We start from the raw sequence: 22710 nt of genomic DNA, 5'->3' as shown, positions 1-22710 counted from the left end.
AAGGGCAACCCGAAGTCTTAAAAGGAAATGGCTCCAAACCCAGGGAGGTCCAGGGGCAAGCTTCATGGGTCCACGACCTCTCTGAAATAGTAGACTCGTACATATGTGTGTATTTTCTTCTTCAGAGAGTGGCTCCTGAACAGCCATAGGTTCTCCAAGGAATCCAAGGTTAACAGCTTCTGCCTGAAACCGGCCAAGTTTAGAATATATTTCCAGGGTCTGGAACAATTTGGGGGATCAAGCACCGCCCACTCTTGGTACAAATGAGCAAACATTTGTTTCCTACAGCTGCTGTTACAAATTACCACCAACTGAGTGGCAACACACATTTACTGCCTTACAGCTAAGGACACGAGAAGACCAAAGTCTGGTAACGTAGTCCCCAGGCTGACATCACAGTATCAGCAGGGCTGGTTCCCTTAGGGGGCCCACCTGTCCCTGGCCTCTAGACGCTGCAGCTTGTGGCCTCGTGACCTCAGCCTCTGCTTCCTTCTCCACACAGTCTTCCCCTCTGACTCTGACCCCCCTGTGCCCTCATATAAGGACCCTTGTAGGTATACCAGGCCCACCCAGATATTCCAGGGTAATCTCCCCAATCAACATTCTTAATTTAATCATGTCTACAAAGTCCCATACTTTTTAAAAAAGATTTTCTTTAATTTTAGACAAAGGGGAAGGGAGGGAGAAAGGGAGACAGAGCTCAGTGTGTAGTTTCCTCTCATGGTCCCCCTACTGGGGGCCTGGCCTGCAACCCAGGCATCTTCCCTGACTGGGAATCGAACTGGTGACCCTTTGGTTCCTAGGCCAGCACTCCATCCACTGAGCCACACCGGCCAGGACAAAGTCCCATACTTTACAATGAAGGTAACATATTCACAGGTTCCAGGGATTAGAGTGTGGTTTTTCATTTTTGTTTTTGTTTTGTTTTGTGTTTGCTGGGGTGTGGGTGTGGCTAATATTCAGCCTACCGCAGTCCTTTGGGAGAAGTCGACATTTTAAATAATGATACCCTTTAACCCAGCAATTTCACTTCCAGAATCTCTCCTACAGATATAACTATACATGTGTATAAAGGTGTGTGTTCAGGAATGTCCATTACAGTAGAGTTTTCAATATTGAAACTTGAACAACCTGTCCTAATTCCATCTATAGAAACAGAATTAAATCATGGAATAGTCCTACGTTAAAGTATTCTAAAAAGTGCAGTATTCTAAACATAATGAAGTACATTCCTATGGACTAATATCAAAACATCTGCAAGATGGATTGTAAAGGGGAAAGCCAGAAGGAAATGAAATCTATAGACTGTGTTCCCATTTTTTAAAAGAATAGACACTTTTGTAGATATGTATGTGTGACTTCTGGATAGATGCCAAAGAATTTGTTGGTGGTGGTGGCTGCCTTAGAGGTGGCCAGGGGACTTTCATCCTTCATTACTTACCCTTCTAAACTGCACTTTTTTTTTACTAAAAGTATGGATGACTTTTATAATTTAAAAATCATATGTTCCAACTGAAATCCAGCACTTCCACCAATAAAGAGGTGGGGACAGGGTCCTAGCTCTGAGGTCAGAAGCCAAGATAGGGATGCATAGGGCTGGTCCCCTCTCCCTGTGACTTCAGTCCCCATATTCCTGCTGCTCCCTGGTCCCTCCAGCTACAGGAGCTAAGAAAATTGTGGTCAAGTCCTGGCTGGTGTAGCTCAGTGGATTGAGCACGGGCCTGCGAACCACATAATCGTGGTTCCATTCCCAGTCAGGGCACATGCCTGGGTTGCAGGCCAGTTCCCGGCAGGGGACTCACGAGAGGCAACCATACATTGATATTTCTTCCCTCTCTCCTTCCCTTCCCCTCTAAAGATAAATAAATAAAAATTAAAATAAAAAAAAGAAAATTGTGGTCAGTGTACAGCTGGGGAGCTTTACTGTCACACGCCTGGGTCAGGTGCTACCACAGACTGCTTTGTGGTCTTGGGCAAGACTCGTGCCCTCAGTAAAACCTCAGTGTGAAGTGGTGGTGACACCACTCACCTCTTCGGGCTGACACGAGGACTAATGTTGGATAAGCGGAGTCTGGCACAAGGCTCAGCGCGCAATGACTTGCAGGTGTTATTCTGAATAAGAGCAACTCAGAGAAGGCAACAAGACCAGAGAAGGAATTTCAGTTCAGTTCAGTCTTACTGCCTCCTGCCAGCAGCGAGCTCATGAGGATCAGCCTGGCAAGATCCGGCTTCCAAGGGCCCCTGTGTGGGGAGAGATGGTCACCTAAGTAAATAGCCCCTTACAAGCCGTAAGTATAACAGTCTCGTGGGTGTGGCATGGTGTTACTATTGAGGGCAGTTATCTCTATTGTGGTTAGGGGTAGATGCTGCAAAGCCCTCAAAAAGGTCAGAATTTCCTTGGCTCGTTGTGAGGGCTGGAGATATTCTATGTTCTTCTCAGGACAGCAGTTACAAGGGTGCGTGATATTACAGATGTAATAATACATTGATTTTCACATGTTATTTTAACATCTGCACATTGTTCTTTATGAGATGCTGCCCCAATAAAAGCGTATGTTCAGAAAGTTACGCTTTTTGTCCTCTGGCCAAAAGCTAAGAGGTATTAACCTGAGTGCTCTGGAAAGTCTGTGCAAGCATTAATAGTTTTTGTCAGATTCTTAAAGGGATGTGCGATCCCCCCAAATTAAAACTTACCGGCGAGGCCCTCCCCCCAACTGAGGACTGCTCCTTCGTGGTTCCGCTGGGGTTTGCCCGAAAGGCAGACCCCTCTGGGAAGACCAGGCTTCCTGAGAATTCAGGGCATCGGATGAAGAGGCACGAGCATATTTATTGGACCAGCCGCGATGCAAACAACGAAACATTTCTTTGGGGAGCAAAATGCAGATAATTATCACTAGTTGATCTTTGGTCCCGCTTAAATAAGGGTGTGGCTTTTCATTGGCCCAGAGCCCTGGTCTGCAGCCAATCCCGAGGCGTGCCTCTGCCCACGCCCCTTTGCCCCCATCCCCATCCCCGACCTGCCTGAGGTCCTCCGTGGTGGGGAGGTAGCTTCACCCCCTGACCCACCTGATAGACCAGGAGCAAACCTTAACCCGTGTTCCGGATTCCTTTGGGGCCCCTCATCCAGGCCCGCCTCACAAACCAGAATTTCCGGTGTAACTGTGTCGGCAGAAAGTTAACAAGCAGCCCGGGAGAGCTGGGCACACGCTGCAGCAGGGTTTGCCCAACCTGGCAGAGCGAGGTGCCCAGCCCTCAGTCTCTCCCCTTGGACTGAGGCACATGGGAGGCGTGCACCTCAGAGGAGGGTCCCAGCACACACGAGAGTAAGCAAGTGGCCCAGGACCACACCAGCTACAAAGTGACAGGGCTGGGAATTATACCTAGACTGTCTAGGTCAGAGCCCACTCTTTCATGTGACGCTTTTATATAGTACAGAGCCTGGCCTACATCCCACAAACACTCAACACACTTGAGTGACGGGTGTACTCTGGGGGTGGGATCTCACACTCATGGCTGGCACCCCACTCAGGGTGTGTGGGAATTTCCCCAGGACTCAGAGCCTAGCACCCACGCAGGAGTGTTCAGACCCACTTGGCAACAACATGCCTTTGCCACAGGGCACTGACAAATGGGCCTAAGAAGATCCTGAGGACACAAGTGTCCCTGCAAGAGCTTCCCCATGCAGTGGGTCACTGGCCATTCTTCTGCACCCTGAGCCAGTTCTGAGGGAGCATCCCACAGTGGGACCGGGCACAGCTCTATCCCCAGGAGGCCCCACAGGCCCCACCCCCACCCCAGTCAGTCTGGGATCTTCCAAGTCTTGGCATGGCTGAAGAGATGTCTCAGCACTGCTGCAGGGGAGGGGACAACAGGGACACAATGTGGAAGCCGAGGGGACAAACTTCAGGCTCCTGCCCTCAATCAATGAAAAAGACACTCTCTTTTAGGAGATTTGTATGTTGTCCTGCTAAGTAACTTTCTGCTTTGAAAAAAAATTTTGCTGCCTACCCTCATCTCACACACACACACACAAACAGTTTAAAAACCATTGATCTAGTCCTTCATTTCATTTCATTGCACATACTGGGGAAACTGAGACCCAGATGGAAAGGACCTGCCTCAGGCCCCAGTGTGTTACTGGTAGAATGAGGACCAGAACTCACATTCTCTGACTTTTTTTAACCCCAGCCTCTCAGATATCAAAGTTTAAGATGGATTTATTTTTTAAAATCCCAAAGGGAAAACAGAACCCAAATTTGTACTTCATTTTCAAGTTGATTCTTCCTGCTTTAAAGCTAGAGGCCACAAAATTCACTCTGCCTCTGTCCTCCCTGTCCCCACATACCAGATGCCCCAGGCCCAAAGAGATGCAGGGTCCAAGCAGTGCTACAGTCCCCTGGACCCACCCCCTGAGTTCGCTGCCTGCCCAGTGAGGCAGCAGGAGGCAAGGAACGAGGACGAGACCACAGTGAGAGTTTTGAGGACCTGCTCGGTTCCTGGCTTAGCCACCTTGTGATCTGTCTGACCTTGAGCAAGTCACCAGACCTTCTAGACTTGACTGTCATCAGCTGTAAAGCTAGGATAACTTCCTGTGCCTTGTGAGACCGCTCTAAGGGCTGGAGTTTAACACACGTGAAGAACCTGCAACGCGAAAGTTGTGCAGCGAGCTGTAGTTCGTCTCAGGATTATCGGTTTAACTACTGCTGGTTTTCAGTAAGATCTGACGTTCTTTCCCTGCAGTAACTGTGTTAGGCTCTCTGCACACCCACTTCAAGTTTAAGCAATGTTGCGCGTCCACATAGATTCCCTCCGTAGGAATCTGAAGCCTCTTCCACCTGTGGGCAGATGTTCTAACGAGGGAATCCCACAAACGCGGTGTGATCAGTCTGCTGGGTTCCATCCGGCTCCGCTTGTCTGTTTACTCGCAGACAAGTTACTTACCCTTCCTGAGCCTCGGTTTTCTCATCTCTGAAATGGGAATTGTAGTCATACCTAACTCACAGGCTTGTTGTGAAGAATCAATAGGACAATGTGTGTGAAGTCCTTAGTGCACTGGCTTATCCTTAAAAAGTAGGGGGGAAAAACCCAACTCATTATTTGCCTGAAGGTCAGCCCTCTCTGCCCAGAATGTGGGAGATCAAAGTGCCAGATTGGCATTGAAGTACCACCAGTTAGAAGGGTGATGTGAGCCCAACCGTGCCCCCTCTGTGCCTCGGTTTACCCATCTGTAAACCAAAGAGGTTGAATGAGTTGAGCCCATTCCAGCTCAAACTCTGAAGGACAGCTTCCCCATGTGGTTTTGGGATGCCCCGGTGTGCCCCGCCACCCCATGCAGAGCGGAAGCAAGAAGGGGTCTGGGAGGAAGCCTCTGGCCTCCTCAGCTAGCACCTTGCATAAGAGAGCTGCTCTGGGGATGCACAAGTCCACGATGAAGTTCTGTCTGTACTACTGTGTGTAACCTTGGGGAAGTCACTTCACCACTCTGAACCTTAGTTCCTTCATCTGTAAAATGGGACTTAACATGGTATCCAGAATAAGGGTACCATGGTACCCAGAATAAGGGAATTGTAATGACCACATGAACCAGGGCCTTCAAAGTGCTTAGCACACAGAGGAGGAAGTCAGCACAGTTTAGTTAGCAGGGTGTTTTAATCGTCATTGGTGCCAATTGGTGTGGACCCCATCGATGGGCAACGTGCCCTTCTTAGAGCCAGTCTGAGCGCTCCCGTGTCCATTCCAAACCTCATCTCTAATGACAGCAAAGCTCTTTATGAGGATAGCAGCCATCCTAGGGACCTACCTAGAGAAGGCAGGCCAGCCAGCTGGCCAGCCTCTGCCTATCAACCAGATTCTCGTGATTCCAGGTCAGCCTAAAGATAGTGATGGCCATCTGTCCTTCCCAACCTGCCCAGAGGACCAGCTCTGCAGGGCTGGGAAGGACTGCATACTACACCTTGCCCAGCCCCTTTACCTGGGGTGGGAACGCCAGGAAGAGAAGTGACCTGAGTCTCATGGCGTGTTCCTGGCTCTAGGATCGCAAGGCAATCCCGGAGCACCAAAATGAGTGTCTGTCGGATTCTTGGCTTCTGTGTTGGATTACAGGCTGAATATCTTCTCTGGGCTTCAGTTTCCTCATCTGAAAAATGGGGTACTAATAGAGCCTGCTTCCCAGGGGCGTTGCATGCAAAGATGAGTGTGCATGTAACATAGCAAGCCCTCTGTAAATAGCTTTCCTATTACTTGTGTCTCTGCTCTCCTTCCATGCCTTTAGCCATACCACACTGGAAACACACAGGGCATTAATCAGGATTTTCTTTCAGGTGGGAAGCTGCCGGGAGCAATAGAGTTGATCTGGGGTTCCAGTCTGGAAACCTGATTGAGGCCCCGACGCTGCCTCTCTGTTTCTCTGGGACCTTCTGGCCGTTTTCCCTCTCTGGCCCTCAGTTTTTTCCTCTATAACAACACTGTCCAATAGAAACAGAATCTGAGCCATGTGTATACTTTTTCATTGTTTAGTAGGAATGGAGAAAATTAATTTTATTAGTAGAATTTACTTAACCCAGGTATTCAAGATATTTTGCTTTTTTTTTTCTTACCAAGTTTGAAATCTGGATGGTTTTCAACTTGGGGCAATTTTGGCCCTTGCCTGGGACATTTTTGGTTGTCACAAGAGGAGGAGGAAGCGGGGACAGATGTGTGTGCACGTAGAGGACAGAGCCCAAGGATGCTGTTAGACTCCCCGTCCTGCACAGGACAGCCCCTGAGACAGAGAACGATCTGGCTGGAACGTCAGCAAAGCCTGTTTTGCATGCACAGTACACACAGTTCAGATAAGCCAGGTCTCAACAGCCACTGGAGCTGGTGGCCACCGTAGAGGACACGGTGGCTCTGTAATAAGAAACATGTAGACATTCACTTTGGGAAGCCAAGGTTTTAGGAATTTTGGTTTTGGTAAACTTGTTTTTCTGCTCATCCCCAAAGAATCGGCCAAATGAGATGTGGCTGGTGCACCAGTGCCTGGCTGGCTAAGGACGGAGCCCATCTGTCCCAGGCTGGTCAGACTCTCCCGAAGCCACCCACCCTCCCTGGGAGACTGAGCCTGGAGCAGACAGTGAACCCTATTGTTCTTTTCTGGGGAGACAATGCTGCAGGCCCTGCTACCTGCCTGACAGGGCTATTGTGGCTCGGGGAGAAAAGGGCTTTGTCAGGACAGCAGTGAGCAGCCTGCGGTTCAATGGGGCCCTTTATGAATGCACTCCCAGGATGCGCTGGGTGGCCCCAACGGAGGCCCCACCCCCACCTAGAACAGATGAGGACCCAGGGCCCAGAAAGGGTGTGGAAGGCCCTCCAGTAGCCCCAGCTCCTTCCACCTCCGCCCACTGCCCTAAAACGTGAAATCCATCTAATTCTGAAAAGCCCTTGAAGTACAGGATGAACTCAGTACTGCTCTTAACTCAGGGCAAGGGGGTGCAGCCCTGTCCCCTGAAATGTAGTGGCTCCACAAATTGCAAACACGTACACACAAATAAGTTTATTAACAACACACGCGGGCGTCTGTAAATCAGGGTCTGAACTCAGTGCTGGCACCAGGGGCGGGGTGCTCTCTCCATATTTAAAAAGGGCCGGCATGGCCGAGGGGATGCGCTCTACCTCTGTCGTCCTCTGTTTCCACTGTCACACAGCGGTGACACACACTTCCACCGCCCTGTTTTTTAACGGTGATTTGGAAAACACCAGTCTCTAGATCCCGTTTCGTTTACCCCCAAAATATATAAGATTCTTGGGGGACGGGGACTAGGTATGGACTCATTTCGGTCATTTCACTTCCTTCTTTCATTCAATTTACCAAGCTTCTAAGCAATCATTCATTCCACCAATACGCCCACTGTTTACTGGGCACCTACTGTGTGCCGCTGTGTACTGGTGCCCAGCACTATCAGACCTTGTTGTATGAATGAACGAGGCAGGGAGGGAGGAAGCCAGGAAGCGGGACAGGAAGAAAAAAACCCAGGGTCCTGGACGCCCCTGGAGGGAGAGGGCCCCAACTGGCAGGAGTTTCCCCTTCCAAACTTCACTTCTACTTTGCCCCCCCCCCCCAAATTGCCCCCTCTCCCGCCATCCTAGAGCGCATCAACTCTGTCGCTGGGGAGGGAACTGGGTGCCAGTCTCGGCCTCGGGAAGGGGTGGCGCCCGGGGTCCCGCCCCCTCGCCTCCGGTCCTGAGTGAGGGGCGGTAACTCCCTCGTCGGGAGCCTCCACCCCAGGTAGGCGTGCGCTCCTCTGCGGGCAGCTGCAGTGCGGGGTCAGGGTTGCGGGGTAGTGAGGGGGGTGGGCCCGGCCATGGAGTTGCCCAAGACACCGGGTGACTCCTCCCCGGGGACCCTCCTCCTCTGGGGCGCGTCATTCTCCCCACCCCTGGGTCCGGACCCCGGCGGCTTCTCTCTCGCCGGGCCAAGCCGGGGACAAGTCGGGGACAAGTCTCGGCCACCTGCTCCGGAGCCCGGGAGCTGGGGCGTCATCCGCACGCGTCGGTGCGTGCGCCCAGGGCCCCATGGAGTCGCCGGCTGGCAATGCCAGCTGTGAGAACGGTGGGTGCAGAAGGGGGGCGAAGGTTGGGGGTGCGCCGCGGGGAACGGGGGACGCCTTTCCTTCTGCATCGCTCCTTTCGTTCGCATCCTCTCCTACCAGGCGGCCCAAACCGAGGGGAGGGGGCGGGGCGGGGTCGTGGTGAGCTTGAGTTGTTCCCCATCCAGTTCTGAGGCCTGCTTTGGGAAGGAGCAGGGTTTTGGCCAACTTTCCCAGTCTTGTGAGCTGGGTATCTGAAAGGGCAGTGGGAGAAAAGTGGGCAAACGGGATAGGCAGGAGGCAGACGCAGGCATTCTTGGTTGCAACAGGTCGCCCTACCGGAGCGGGGTCCCGGGTTTCATTTTATGTGTAGCTGCCTCAGATTCTAGCACCTGCCCAGGTCCGGCTGTCTCCGCAGGACCCCCCAAAATCAGAGGTGGGAAAGGACAACCCGGGAAAGGATAAGGAAAGACCCTTGGCTTTATGTTGACTTCTTACCATGAACTGAGTAGTGAGTAGGCCCTTTACATGCATTATCTCATTTAACCCTTAACACAACTCTGGAAGACAGGTGGATGTTATTAGCTTACTGTTGCCACCCGGGAGACAGAGAATCTGAGGCTCTGAAAAGCCTGGTAACTTGCTCAAGGTAACAGAGTGGGGGAATGGGGTATAGAGCTTAGGGCTCTTGGGTGCTACACCTGTGCTCATACCACTGTGCTCGACTCTTTTCTTGGTATGTCTCCACTTTCCTGTCTTGTTTTGGAATTGTGGCCTGTAGGGTACCCCTCTTGTTCTAACTTCTCTTTCCAGTGAAGCTTTCAAAGCTGGCCTATTGGGTGTTGGCTGGCTTTGGTTTCCTAGCCAACAAGGTAGTTCATTTTCAGCCTCGCCTTCCCCTGGGGAAGAAGACGCTCCCCAGTCCTGGCATATTCTGAAGAGAAGCAGGAATCCTCTGGCCCAACTCCGACAGGCAGATGACATCCTTCCCAGAACTGGGTTTCCTTTGGCCCTCAGCCTTCTCTCATTTTCTTTCTATCCCTATGGGAGAACTTGAGTCGATGGAGGGTGCTATGCCCTTGGGTGCTTCAGGCCTCCTCCAAAACAGCCAAACCCACAGTAGGCCTTTTGGTTCCACCTGCCAGAGATGCCCCTTCAGGAGGGCAGGGGGTGGGCGTGGGAATGGGCTTGACCTTCCTCTTGGGAGTCGCCTTCCTTGGCCCACGTACTCCCAGGCTCTGGCTCATTTCCTCAGCTCCGGGAACTCCCCAGATTGGACTCCTGTCTCAGATGCGGAACAGGAGTGAGCAATCAGAACGAGCTTGATTAGGGGCTGAGACGGCTGCTTGTCTCATCTTCTCTCGATTGTGACACATGTCAGAAAGAGAGCTCTGACGCTGTAAAGGACACACAGATGTCCTCTGGGGGGTTCCACAGCCAGCTGCCACTGGGTTTTTGTGTGGCACAAGTGGGTACTTCCCCTTCTCGGGGCCTCAGTTTCCCCAGCTGAAAGAGGGCTGTTCTAGCTCTGCTGTGCCCTGCTTCCGTGCCCTGGAGGAAAGCTCAACGCTGCACTTAGGTCCATCAAGATACCACCTTGTGATCTGGGCGTTCCAAAGGCAGAGCTGCCTGACCTTGGCCTGCAGGGCCCTTCTCGTGCAAGCGTGGTCCCAGGAGACGTGCCTGGCCCAGGCTTACATCCTTGCCACAGGGGCCGAGTCTAAAGATGACACTGTTAGAAAAAGACCTTCGACCGCCAGAGGTCACAACTTCAAATGCCCCCCAGGGCCCAGCACACAAGAATGACCGAAGGGAGCTGGGTGGGGACTCTGGGGCGTTGCAAAGAGCATGTTCCAACTGGGGGCGTTCCATCTGCTCTGCAGCAGCCGATTGTTGCAGTTGGAAAGGGGGCCCTGTGAGGTCATTGAAAGCTGCATTTTTATGGGAAATCTGATTTTTAAATGTTGGTGACAAATGCATATTTTAAAATAGCCCTCAAGAGGCCAAGTGCAATCCCATGTGCCTTGCTGCCTGTTTCATGAGGGGTATGTAGTGGTTAAATGCATGGGCATTGGTGACAGATAGGCTTTGGGTCCAATTCTGGCTTCACCAGTTACCGACAGTATAGCCTTAGACAGGTCACCAAACATACCAGGGTCCCAGTTTCTTCAGCTAAAACCTGGGCATGACCACCATGCCATTTCCATGATAGGAAGGCTCACGGGAAGCCCCGGAGCACAGGGCCATGTGAGTCCTAGCACTGGAGGGTTATTGGCCATGCTTTGCACTATTTCCTTGAACTTGGATAGCTTAGATTTTTGACTAAGGGTCTGCCCCTCATGCCCAAGTTTGTCCTGTTGTCCTGTGGGTTTTTTAAATTTTTTATTTATTTATTTTTAGAGAGGGGAAGAGAGGGACAAAGAGAGGGAGAGACACATCAATGTGTGGTTGCCTCTTGCATGCCCCCTACTGGGGACCTGGCTCCCAACCCAGGCATGTGCCCTGACTGGGAATTGAACCAGTGACCCTTTGGTCCAAAGGCCAGCACTCAGTCCACTGAGCCACACCAGCCAGGGCTGTCCTTGGTGTTTGTGCCAGAACGGCAAACAACGGTGGGTTGGCTCTGGGGCATGAGGACTCTCACAGACTTGAGGACTCAGAAAGCAAACTGAAGACAGGTTCTGAGAGGGACACTGGCTCTTCCGAGGCCTGAAATGAGGCCGCAGCCACTGACCATGGCACCGGGGATCTCAGCAGTAAGGCCTGGGAATGGTCCGTCGTAACAAACTGGATGCTCGTATTTGATCATCCTCAGACCTAGAAAGGGCTCTGGACTCTCTAACCTCATTGCCTCGTGTTACCTGTCAGGGCTCTCCACTGTGGCTGGAGTGTGGGGCACGTAAGTAAAGGGGCCTCTGGGAGGGATACTCTGCGTGTGAGTCTGAGCTGTCGGAGGCCCAGAGGCTGCAGGGGGAACAGGGAGATAGCTTCAACGAGAGCTTGGTGGGGGGCTGCCTTTGGGGCATCAGAAGAGCTGAGTGGTTCCAGCTGGAGCTCTAAAGTCAGTCTGCGTTCTTAGGCGAAGTGCACGCCGTCCCATGGCTCCCAAAGTCATATCCATGAAATGGGATTTTAAGGCAGCACTTACCTGACAGGTGGTTGTAAGCATTTGATGAGTTCATGCAAGCCCCGTGTGAGCACTAGTGAATGTTAGCCGGTGCTTTTAGGTGGGCGGCCCAGTGTGCGGAAGGAACCCCGCTGTAGCTGAAGCGTGGAGCCTGAAACAGCGGTCAGTCTAATGTTATTAAAGCGTGCCTATGTCCCCAGCGTGCCTTTCTCACCGTGGTGTTCCCATCTAGGTTCCCTCATCACCCTGTACTGCTCCTCCCAGCAAGTCCTGTGCCAGATCATCGGTGACCTCACCCCCCAGGTATCCAGCAATGTCACCTCTCAAAGCTGGCAGGAGAGGTTCAGGAAGAACTACAGCTTCTACGTCGGCCTGGGTCTGGCCTTCCTGTCCAGCCTTCTCATCGGTAGCAGTGTCATCCTCAAGAAGAAAGGCCTCCTGCGCCTGGTGGCCTCAGGAGCCACACGGGCTGGTAGGCTTCTGCTGGGTGGGGGGTGGAGAAGGGTGCTGGGTGCCTCAGCCCTCAGCCAGCCCTGTGGACCCCCCCTTCGCTGCAGCAGTTTGAGAGGCTGGCCTCGAAGGGCACAAAAGGCTCACCGTCATCCGCACTGGAAAGCCAGCCCACCAATAGGAGCCCATCCTTTATAATTAGGTTTTTCCCAACAATCTCATGCTCAGCGAACTGGGGTAAGGAGAGGGATAGTCTCAGGGCCAAGAATCAGAAACCCCAGGTCTAGTCCTGGTTTTATGGCTATTATCTGTGTCATCAAAGACATGTCGTAACTTCCCTACAAAATGGAACCACAAACACCTCTGCCTGGAACAATGCAAGACACTTACTGTCACTCTGAACTCCCTTATGGGCTACAAAAGAATTGCTGAGTCTCCACGGGGATCTGCTTGCTTGGAAAATAAGATGTGTATCCACGAAACAATTATGGATACACATCTTTGAGACATGGAATCATGCGTGAAAGAATTTACTCACTTAATCATCATTTCTTGTGCACCCGATGTGTGCCAGGTGCCATGTTAGACGTGAGCCACAGTGTCCTTTCAGGGCTTTGAACTGAGTGGAAGGGACAGGCAGGTCAGTAGGCAGTTGTTCTATAGTGTGGAAAGTGCTCTCAAGGGGAAAATCGGATGCAATGGCAATATTTTGGAAAGGCATGTGCACAGCTGAGAGCTAAATAGTGAAGAGATAGCAAGGCAAAGGGGGAAAGAGGAGAATGGAGTGTTCCAGGCAGCAAGGACAACACATGCAAAGGTTCAGAGGTGAGAGAGCATGGGTGACATTAGAAAGTGAATATGGTTCCAAGTGACTGGAGCATGGTGGGTAAGAGAGGGGGTTGGGGCCAGATCACAATGGTCTTGTAAACTGGGCTTCGGAATTTGAGTGTGACTGTAAGTGACTTTAGGCTTTCGGCAGGGGACTGACATGGTCCGATTTATGATGAGAGATGGTTGCTGGAGGCTGGGTGGATAATGGATCAGGGACGAGGTGGAAGACCAATAAGGGGAGAGAGACAACAGAACTTCGTCTGGGCCTGGGAAAGAGCAGTGGGCATGGAGACAAGTGTGGAGTCCAGGTCTGAAGGTGGAACTTACTGGCTCGGCTGTTGACTGGCTCCCGGGAGTGAGTAAAAGCACGATTCAAGGGTGACGCAGCTTTGTGACTTGAGCAACCAGGGCGATGAGCGTGCTATTTTGTGTGATGAATAATGCAGGAGGAGCAGGTTTGTGGGAAGATGATGGGTTCAAGTTTGGACGTGTTCTATTTAATTTTCTGCTCTTTTAATAGCTTTGGAGAGTTCAAACCTTAAACTAAAATGCTTCAGAGCTCTTAACTTTTATGGGAGATTTTAAGGCCTTTAGGAACCTAAAGAACCTCACAACAAATGGTTGGGGTTTTAAGAGAACTGCCTTTAACCTAGCCATTATCATCATCATAGCTAATGTTATTGAGCAGTGACTGTGGGACAGGCTCTGAGACCATTATGTGAACAAAGCAGACACAATGCCTGGCTCCACGGAGGTTCCGCTTCAGTGAGAGAAGTGCCAGCAAATAAATAGGTCAATTCACATTATAAATGATAAGCACCAAGGAGAAGAGCTGGGTGCGATGAGGGAAAACCGCAAGGGGAAAGAATAGAGATACTGGGTCAGGGAGGAAGACCTGTAGAGTGAGTGCACGTCCAGGTAAATATCACTAAGGAGACTCTTCTGGACGCGGAAAAGCATGGGCAAAGTTCTGAAGGCCAAAAGACCTCATCATTTTTTAAAAATATTTTTTTTATTTATTTTCAGAAAGAGGGGAAGGGAAGGAGAGAGGGAGAGAAATATCAATGTGTGGTTGCCTCTCATGTGTCCCCCACTGGGAACTGGCCTGCAACCCAGGCATGTGCCCTGACTGGGAATCGAACCACGATCCTTTGCTTCACAGGCCCACACTCAATCCACTGAGCTACACCAGCCAGGGCAGACCTCATCATTTTTGAAGAGCTAAAAGGAAGCCTGAGTGGCTGGATTGTATATTTAAAAGCCATTGGCCAGCTATACATGGAGAAATGACATACTCTCTTCTACGTTTTTGAAAGACCACTGGCTTCTATGAAAAGAATAAATTATAAAGGGACAAGAGATGATCCAGAGGAGGCTGTTGCCTCAACCAGGCTGGAGGTGATGATAGTGACTTGGAGTTGGGTGGTGGCTGTGGAGTGGACACACGTGAGATGCTCTTTGGAGACAGAATCAGCAGGATGGACCGGATGCAGAAGGTGGAGAAATAGGAGGAACCAAGGGTGATTCCCTGGTTTCTGGCTTAAGCAACTACATGCACGGTGGTGTCAGTTACTGAGTTTCATTTGGTGGGTGGATGGGGAACATTGAAAATCAAGAGTTCCACTGATGACAGAGTTTGAGATGCCTGTGAGAGATCCAAGAGATGTCAAATAAACAAGTGGATATGTGATCAGGGTACATACGTGAAACAGGGCCCCTAGCACATAGATGGTATTTATCACTTGGGGAATGGATGAACTCACTTAGGAGGGAGCCCAGGAGCAAGCCCGGAAGATTAACCACAGCCAACATATACTGAACCCTTCGAGACTGAGAAGTGAAGGCAGAGATAGGAAGGGTGCCTAAAAAAGTGTGGCCACGCTCTAACTTTGTGTCCATGTCTTTCTACAGTGGACGGAGGCTATGGCTACCTGAAGGACGCGATGTGGTGGGCTGGATTTCTCACCAGTAAGTGGGGACTTCGCTACTATTGACAGTGACCTATTGACGGCAGAGGCAGAGGTGAAAGGAAGGGGGGCTGGGGCATTTCTGTCTCTAGTGTGAAGACTGTGAATGTGAGGCCCAGATCTTTAGGGGGAAAACCTAAAAGTCTTTGCAGGTAGAACATCTTACCTGTATCTAAGATCACTTTCTCAACCCAAAGTCAGTTTTTGGTCCATGAAGCATCTGTTCCCAGGAGGTTTGTACAGAGCTGGTAATGATAAAGGTGTCACCTCTCAACTTCTCGTGGAACATAGATATCACTGCCTATTGGCGTCTCATGGACTTCCACATGGCAGGAGCTGGCACTCCTATGCCAACTGCCCTATTCCACAGGCAGTTTTGGGACTCACTCAGAACATGGCTGATCTGCCACTTAAGGTTTGCCTGAATTTGCACGTTCACACGTTTCTCCCAATTTCCACCCACCCTCTCTGGCTTTCAAACCCTAATTCTTTCAGTTGGAAAATCGGCCAGCTCTCCATTTATGATCGCCCACGTCAGGTTTGGATTCCAGGCTCAGCCAGAGCTATCCCACTCACCATCTGCTTTCGTGGGGCAGACCTGGGCCATTTTCTACCAGCAGAGACAGAAAAGGCACTTGCAGGAGTCTGCAAATGAGACTCAAATGGGGAGAACTGGGCCCTTGAAAGGTCACACTTTCTAACCCATCTGCCTGTCTGTGGGGGACTACCCACAGTTCCCCTGGGAAATGGGACTCTGTGGACCAGTCAGTACCTGGAGAATCAATAACTAGAACTGTTTCTCTATTTGATAATTAACACTTTCTAGAATTTACCTTAAGGATGCAGACCAAATATTAGCAGTCCCTGAGACACATTTAACTGTGCCTAGACTAGAAGAGGCCAAGAGACCTCAAGAACAAGACGGTGTCTATCCACAACCTTATGGTGTGACCTTGAACTCTGGGTCTAGCTTCTCCATTTTTAAAATGGAAGATCTTGATCAGGGTGATCTGGGCCTGGCCTTGATTGGCTTCTCCAGGGAGAGAACATAGGAAGCAGGATTTTCAGGAAGGGTAGCCCGGGATTCTGTGAATGGTCAAACACAGAATGAAGCCGTCTCCCGCCCAGACGAATGTGGAGCAGTGGAGCCACAACTAACCCCTCTCTCCCTTCACTTCCTAGTGGCTGCTGGAGAGGTGGCCAACTTCGGGGCCTACGCGTTCGCTCCCGCGACGGTCATCACTCCTCTGGGAGCCATGAGTGTCCTCATAAGGTTGTTGTCACCTCCCTTGCTTTCTCGAGCTCCTTCCTGCCTTCTTTTCTTTTTTAAATGGTTATTTATTGATTTGTGAGAGAGAGAAACATTGATCGTTGTTCCATTTACTTACGCATTCATTGGTTGAGTCTTTTATGTACCCTGATTGGGGACTGAACCCACAACCTTGAAATATCTGGACGATGCTCTAACCAACTGAGCTGCCCGGCCAGGGCTTCCTGTTTTCAGTTTGTTGGGGTCTGGAACTGCCAGTGGGGTCAGCTCCCACTAGCAGTCAGGGAGGTGCGTGGGTCCCAGCTCCCAGAAAGCGGCAGTGTGCTGCTCAGGACTCTGGCTCCTTGAATTGCCTGCTGTCAGTTGCTGTCGTGTCCCGTCGACTTGCCGGGCAGCGGAGGGGCAGGCCAAGCCCCAACCAGTGGAAGCGCTCCCACTGCCACCCGTCTGAACGTCTCATGTCAATGTTTTGATGCCCAGTAGGAGAAGCTTACAAGTGAAAAGTGTGAACGCTTAGATGAACATGCCGAGTTCTCGCCTTAGCTCTCCCACTGAGTAGTCACATACCATGTGCCAGTCACTTAACCACTCTCAACCCCAGGTTCCCCGTCTGCCAAACGGGGATGCTAGTAACACCTACTTGCAGGCATTGCTGCAGGGACCAAATGACATAATGCACAGAGAGTGCGTGGTTAGACTGGCACTGAAGAGTAACCATGGCTAACATACATGAACGGCTTACTATGTGCTGCATGTTCTAAGTATATTCCATGTGCTGATTCATGTAATCCTGACATCGCCCCTGCTAATTAGAAAGTAGGGGCAATCTGAGGCTGAGAGAGATTAAGCAACTTGGACAAGGTCACCTAGGTCCTAAGAGGCTAGGCCAGGGTCCCCACCCGGGTAGTCTAATGTTGAAGTCCGGGTGCTCAGCGACTGTGTTGTGTTGCCTTGCAAGCATCTGCTAGCTTTAAAAATAACCGATACTAAATCTGTGTGCCTCCCGCTGCCCCGTTCCTCCCCAGCCAGGCACATAGCCCCTCTGGAGGGGTCGGGGGTGGTTCCTGAAGCCCCAATTTGAAGCAGGAGCCCTGGCAAATCCTAGCCAACCACACCCAGTAGCCACAATTTCCTCTGTTTGGGTTTAGCTTCTTGACAATCATTTTGCAACATTTATGCAGTCAGAAACCAAACCCAACAAATCGAGTGGCGACTCACATAGCACAGTTGGCTGCAGTGTGACCACGAGGGCAGATCTGATCAGTTCACAAATCCCCTCCCGCGGGAAGCTGGGAGAGTCGGGAGCTCTCCCGTGTGTGAGCCCTACCTGTGCTAATGCCACCGGCCCCACTGGAACGGGCCTGTGGGTGAGACGCGTTTGGTAGTTTTAGAGGAGATGGGAGACGTCCAGAAGAACTTGGACATCCGTGCCCTCTAGTAGGGTCCTAGGCCAGAGGACAGATTTTCACCCTACGCTAATGCTAACTTTGTAAAGAAACAAAAGCATGCCCTAGCGATGATACCTTTCTTGCCCAATTTTCCTCCCTTCTTCCCTCACGTCTGCTGGCTTGTCTGGAAGATGTGAGGGGAATGAAAATTACATCAGTGAGGAACAGCAAAGAAGTGGAGGTGTTCTGCCCTGAAAAGGAAGAGAAGGCTTAGGGAAGTCACAAGAATTCTCCTTAGTGACGTGTAGAGAAAAACCCATAGGCCTGATAAGGAGAGAGAATTGCACCTAAATCCTGGCTCAGCAACTACACAGTCGTATGACCTTGCCAAGTTGTTTTAACCTCTGTGAGACTCAGTTTCCTCGTCTGTAAAATGGGGATGGAATATTCTACTCCTCAAAGACTTGTGAGATTCTAGTGAGGTGATAAATGAAAAGTTCCTAGTGTAATCCCCATAGGGTACGTAATACAGGCCAAAGACAGAGTGCCTATAATTGCCATTGTGCTCGTTTATATTGGCTTATACAAAAGGAAGAAGCAATGGATTTGTTCTGTATGGCTCAAGGAATAGAAATGGAATAATGAGTAGAAAGCACCATAATCTTGGTGTATAATTAAAACGAACCTACAGTGCATTCATTTGCCTTGTGAAGGGGTGAGCTGTGTGCCACCCGAGGTATACAAGCCAAGGCTGAAAGCCATCTGTTTGCCGTGTTAAGAGAAGATGTGCTCATTGGGCTGGAAGTTGGACAAGAGTGCTTTGAGGGGCTCTTCCAACGCTTCTGCTTTGGAATACGTTCAGTCTCTAAAATGAAAGAAGCTCACTGTGTGCGTCCTTGCTTCTTCCAGTGCACACTGTAACCCTGCCCTAAGTGAGTTTGTGTTCCCAGTGGCTTGGGGGGCTCTAGAAAAGCTTCCCCATGGGAGATCAGTGCGTGCTGACCTGCTGGCTCCAGGAGCCCTTGCTCTGACCCTGCTTCTCCTCGGGGCGCTGGCCCAGGCCTGGCTGCCTCAGCTCCTCTTCCTGCCCTCACCTACAGCGCCATCATGTCCTCGTATTTCCTGGGAGAGAGTCTGAATCTGCTGGGAAAGCTGGGCTGTGCCATCTGCGTGGCTGGCAGCACGGTGATGGTGATTCACGCCCCCGAGGAGGAAAAGATCACCACCGTCACTGAGATGGCCGCCAAGATGAAGGACACAGGTAGGCACCAAGCCTGGCGAGCGGGGAAGCACAGGGCACTGCCCCACGTGGGAGGGCCGACTGGGCTCAGAGCGTCTCGGGTGTAGAAGGCAAGACCAACTCCTGAGTTTCCCAGCCTGAGATATCTTATGCCATTTACTGTGCTTAGGATGTGCCAGGCACTGTGCTAAGTGCTTCATCTGCACTGGCTCAGTCCGTTCGGGCTGCTAAGATGGATGGGGCGGCTTATAAACAACAGACGTTTACTTCTCACAGTTCTGGAGGCCGCCGGTCCGTGATCGAGGGGCCAGCAGATTGCGTGTCTGGCGAGGGCCTGCTGCCTGATCCTTAGACCACCATCTTCTCACTGTGTCCCACCTGGTGGGGGGGACTAGGGAGCTCTCCGGGGTCCTTTTTGTAAGGGCACCGATCCCCTTCATGAGGGCTCCACTCTCATGACCCAATCACCCCCTCCAAAGGCCCCCGCTTCCTCGTACCCTCACATGGGGGATTAGGTTTCAACATAGGAATTTGGGGAGATACAGTCACACAGCAGGTGTGACCTCATTTAATCCTGCACAACAAAGCTCTCTGTGGGAGGTCTCGTTGTTAGCCTTGCTTGACAAATGAGGGAACTGTGGCCTTGGGGGTAACCCGTCTCCCCCCGCCCCCGAAGGGTACATCGTGTTCGTCGTGCTCCTGCTGGTGTTCTGCCTCCTCCTCATCTTCGTCGTCGCCCCACGTTACGGGCAGAGGAACATCCTCGTCTACATCGCCATCTGCTCTGTGATCGGGGCCTTCTCGGTGTCTGCCGTCAAGGGTCTGGGCATCACCATCAGGAACTTCTTCCAGGGGCTGCCTGTCGTGCGGCACCCCCTGCCCTACATCCTGTCCCTCGTCCTGGCGCTCTCGCTCAGCACGCAGGTCAACTTCCTCAACAGGGCCCTGGACATCTTCAACACCTCCCTGGTGTTCCCCATCTACTACGTGTTCTTCACCACGGTCGTGGTCACCTCGTCCATCGTCCTCTTCAAGGAGTGGCACAGCATGTCTGCCGTGGACATCGTGGGCACGCTCTCCGGCTTTGTCACCATCATCCTGGGAGTGTTCATGCTTCATGCTTTCAAAGACCTGGATATGAGCCAGACGAGCTTGCCCCACACACACAAAGATCCAACCCCTCCTCCCGCCCCAGAGCCCACTGCCATTAGACTAGAAGACAAGAATGTCCTTGTGGACAATATAGAACTCTCCAGCACTCCATTGCCAGAAGAGAAGCCCAAAGGATTTGTCGTCCACTCTTAAAGCTTGGAATCCACGAGGGAGAGGACGAGCCCTGCGGGACAGCCCAAGTTCTCAGGTTCAGAGCCACCTGGTCCTTTTCAGCGCAGCTGTGACCCATGGGCTCTCTTTTCTGAGATGTTCATTGATACCTCATTGCTGCTTCCAGGAGAAAACTCCCTACCCAGTGAGTGGTGGGGGCAGAACTTCCTGGAAACACAGCCTCGGTGACCAAACACCGCGCTTACATTGTCGCCAGCAGGTCCCTGTACCTCCCTTCCCGCGTGTTTCCTCGGTGCCAACTGTATGTTCCTGGGGAGAAGACAGAATATGACCTGTTGAATGTAGCACACCGTCTAAGAACTTCCCTGAGATGTCGGTCATCAGGAAATCCTCATCTCTCGTTCTCCTGGGACTGATTCGCCATTCCTCAGCCCGAGGATGACGTGAGGCTGGCTCGCTGAGGCTCGGGGAGTCGTTCGCCACGCCTCCACATCCACAGCCGACAGAGAGCCGGCTCTCTTATGAAAACTGTCTTGCTGCTTTTGCCGCTTCCTCTTTGGACACAGAAGCAAGGCCTCAGCTGACCTTCTTACTGTGAAAGTCGCCTGATGTCTCAGGGAAACACCTCCACCAGCCCAGCTCCCCAAGCAGTGCAGCCCAGAGGTCAGCATCTTTGTTCCAATGGACTCCACCCCACCCACCCCTTTTATCTCTGCACCCCAGCCACTGAGATGCTCGGGCAACTATCTCAGAGCTCAAAACAAAGTGACAACCACAACAAAAGATGCTTCGCAGCCAAGCTGTGCTGGCCCAACTCAGTGTTTCATTTTGCCTCAGAGAACAGCGATTGCACTGCTCTTGGAAGTACCTGTCAAGTTGTTGACAGAATGCACTTTTTTTTTCCTTAAGGAGTAAACCAAAATGACTTGGGGAGATGAGGAGGGTGGAGAGCAAGGTCAGAAGTTGTTAGGAAGCAGCCACTGACCCTCTAGAAACCCAGCTAACTTTTGTGTTTACTTCGGTGCCCAACCAAGCCCCCGGGCAGAGAGGGCTCTGGGTAATTTCTGAGCTCCAGCCTTAGAGGGTTGGCCAGTGGGACTAGCTTTAAACGCCAGTGACCAAGTAGGGTGTAGGTTTGGCACAGGTGGGTGCATTCTGGCTGTTGGCCCAATTGCCCCCGAAGTCCACTGACAAGCTGCCCACCCTGAGCATGTCATGATGCTCCAACACCACCTGCTTTGGGGACTGCCTTTGCTCCCCTCACCTGTGGCCAGAGGAGTTCACAAAACAAGAGCATCTGGAGAGAGAGAGAATTGACACCCTTCCCCTCGTGCCTTCTTTCTAGCTGCAGGAGTGTGGGAGTTGGTACAGAGACCATTGAAAGGGAATTAAGGGCGCTAAGTACCTCTGTAAAGAGGGAAGGCTTGATCCTCAGCCCCCAAGTTGGGGCAGTGCCTCCTGTGTATGGTTCCATCCCTGCGCTGTGTTTACACACCACACCCTGAGTGCAGCCAAGCCCAGGCCAAATTCTTGCTGGACCTGGAGCTCCAAGGTTCAGCTGACCAACAGGCTGGCTTCCTGCACCTCCAGCCTTAAATGCCCAGTTTTTAATGAATGTGGCTTTCTGTCTGTAACTGAAGTCAATGCAACGTGTTGGGTCTTGAGGATAGCAGTAACCTGAGGGCCCTGAGAGCGTGGTCTGCAGGGTCAGGAATAAAGACCTCCGAGTGTGTTTACTTTATACTTGCGTCTTGGCCTTCCTGGGTCGTGGAACAGTTACCCGGGATCCTCTCATGCTGGGAAGCCGGTTCCCGATCTCTGGAGGGTTGTGGCTTCCAGGGAGTCCCTACAGTGGTTTTCAACAGTTGTCACAAGAGTAGGAAAGTAAGCACACTCTGTTTTGGGAGCAGAGTCAGAAGACACGCATCCCTTGTTAATGGTCCTCCTTTGGACAGTCCTTCTTTGCCCAAACTCTCTTGGGGCCAGCTCGGCCCAGAACAGATCCTCACAGAACCCCACCCTGTTAAATAGAGCAACTCTGAAAGTGATGTCATTTCTGAGCACCGTGTGACAGCTGGGTGCTTTCCCACAGGGCATGTCACGGAGGATCACACCCCTTCAGAAGGAGCTATGGTTCTCACCAGGGTTCTGGAACTTACCCGCTGTACGCAGCAGAGGCAGCATTTGAACCCAGGTCTGTGCAGCCAGACTCTGTGTCTTATGCTACTGACCTGCCTGTGATGATCAATAGCTGGACACAGCAGTTGGTGTAGATGACAGTGTTAGGCAGGCAGGGGTGTTTGCGTTGGGGGGGCCAGCTGCATAAGCAAGCATTTTAGGAGTCCAGGTATTGTGTCCAATGCCTTTAATGTCCTTAGGCAAATTCATCACTATGAAAAGTTAGAAAAGTATAGTCGGATATCAAGGACCCCTCCCAAGGCTTTTGTGAAGATAAAATGAGATCAGGCAGTACTCAGAGCCTTATGTGGCTTCAGTACTCAGGGAACATTACCTGTTAGCACACAGGGCTCTGGGGTCCAAAAGCACACCCACCCCGGCTCTGCCGTGCCCACGCAGCCCGACCGACCT

General features: G+C 51.6%; 1 protein-coding gene across 1 annotated transcript; it reads left to right on the top strand.

The window, feature by feature from the left end:
- The first annotated feature begins 8263 nt into the window (after positions 1-8263).
- On the top strand, positions 8264-21843 carry NIPAL4 (NIPA like domain containing 4). The gene is given in 7 exon segments (XM_037044810.1): positions 8264-8521; positions 8523-8587; positions 11924-12163; positions 14884-14940; positions 16122-16212; positions 18698-18858; positions 19514-21843. Coding segments are annotated over 7 exon segments (1425 nt in total). The 5' UTR covers positions 8264-8339; the 3' UTR covers positions 20143-21843.
- Positions 21844-22710: the final 867 nt, after the last annotated feature.

Source organism: Sturnira hondurensis, unplaced genomic scaffold (genome assembly GCF_014824575.4).
Source record: "Sturnira hondurensis isolate 20B ecotype Veracruz unplaced genomic scaffold, ASM1482457v3 Scaffold0004152, whole genome shotgun sequence".
Lineage (NCBI taxonomy): Eukaryota > Metazoa > Chordata > Mammalia > Chiroptera > Phyllostomidae > Sturnira > Sturnira hondurensis.
The sequence above is the reverse complement of the archived record's forward strand: the minus strand, read 5'-3'. Positions and strand labels throughout refer to the sequence as shown.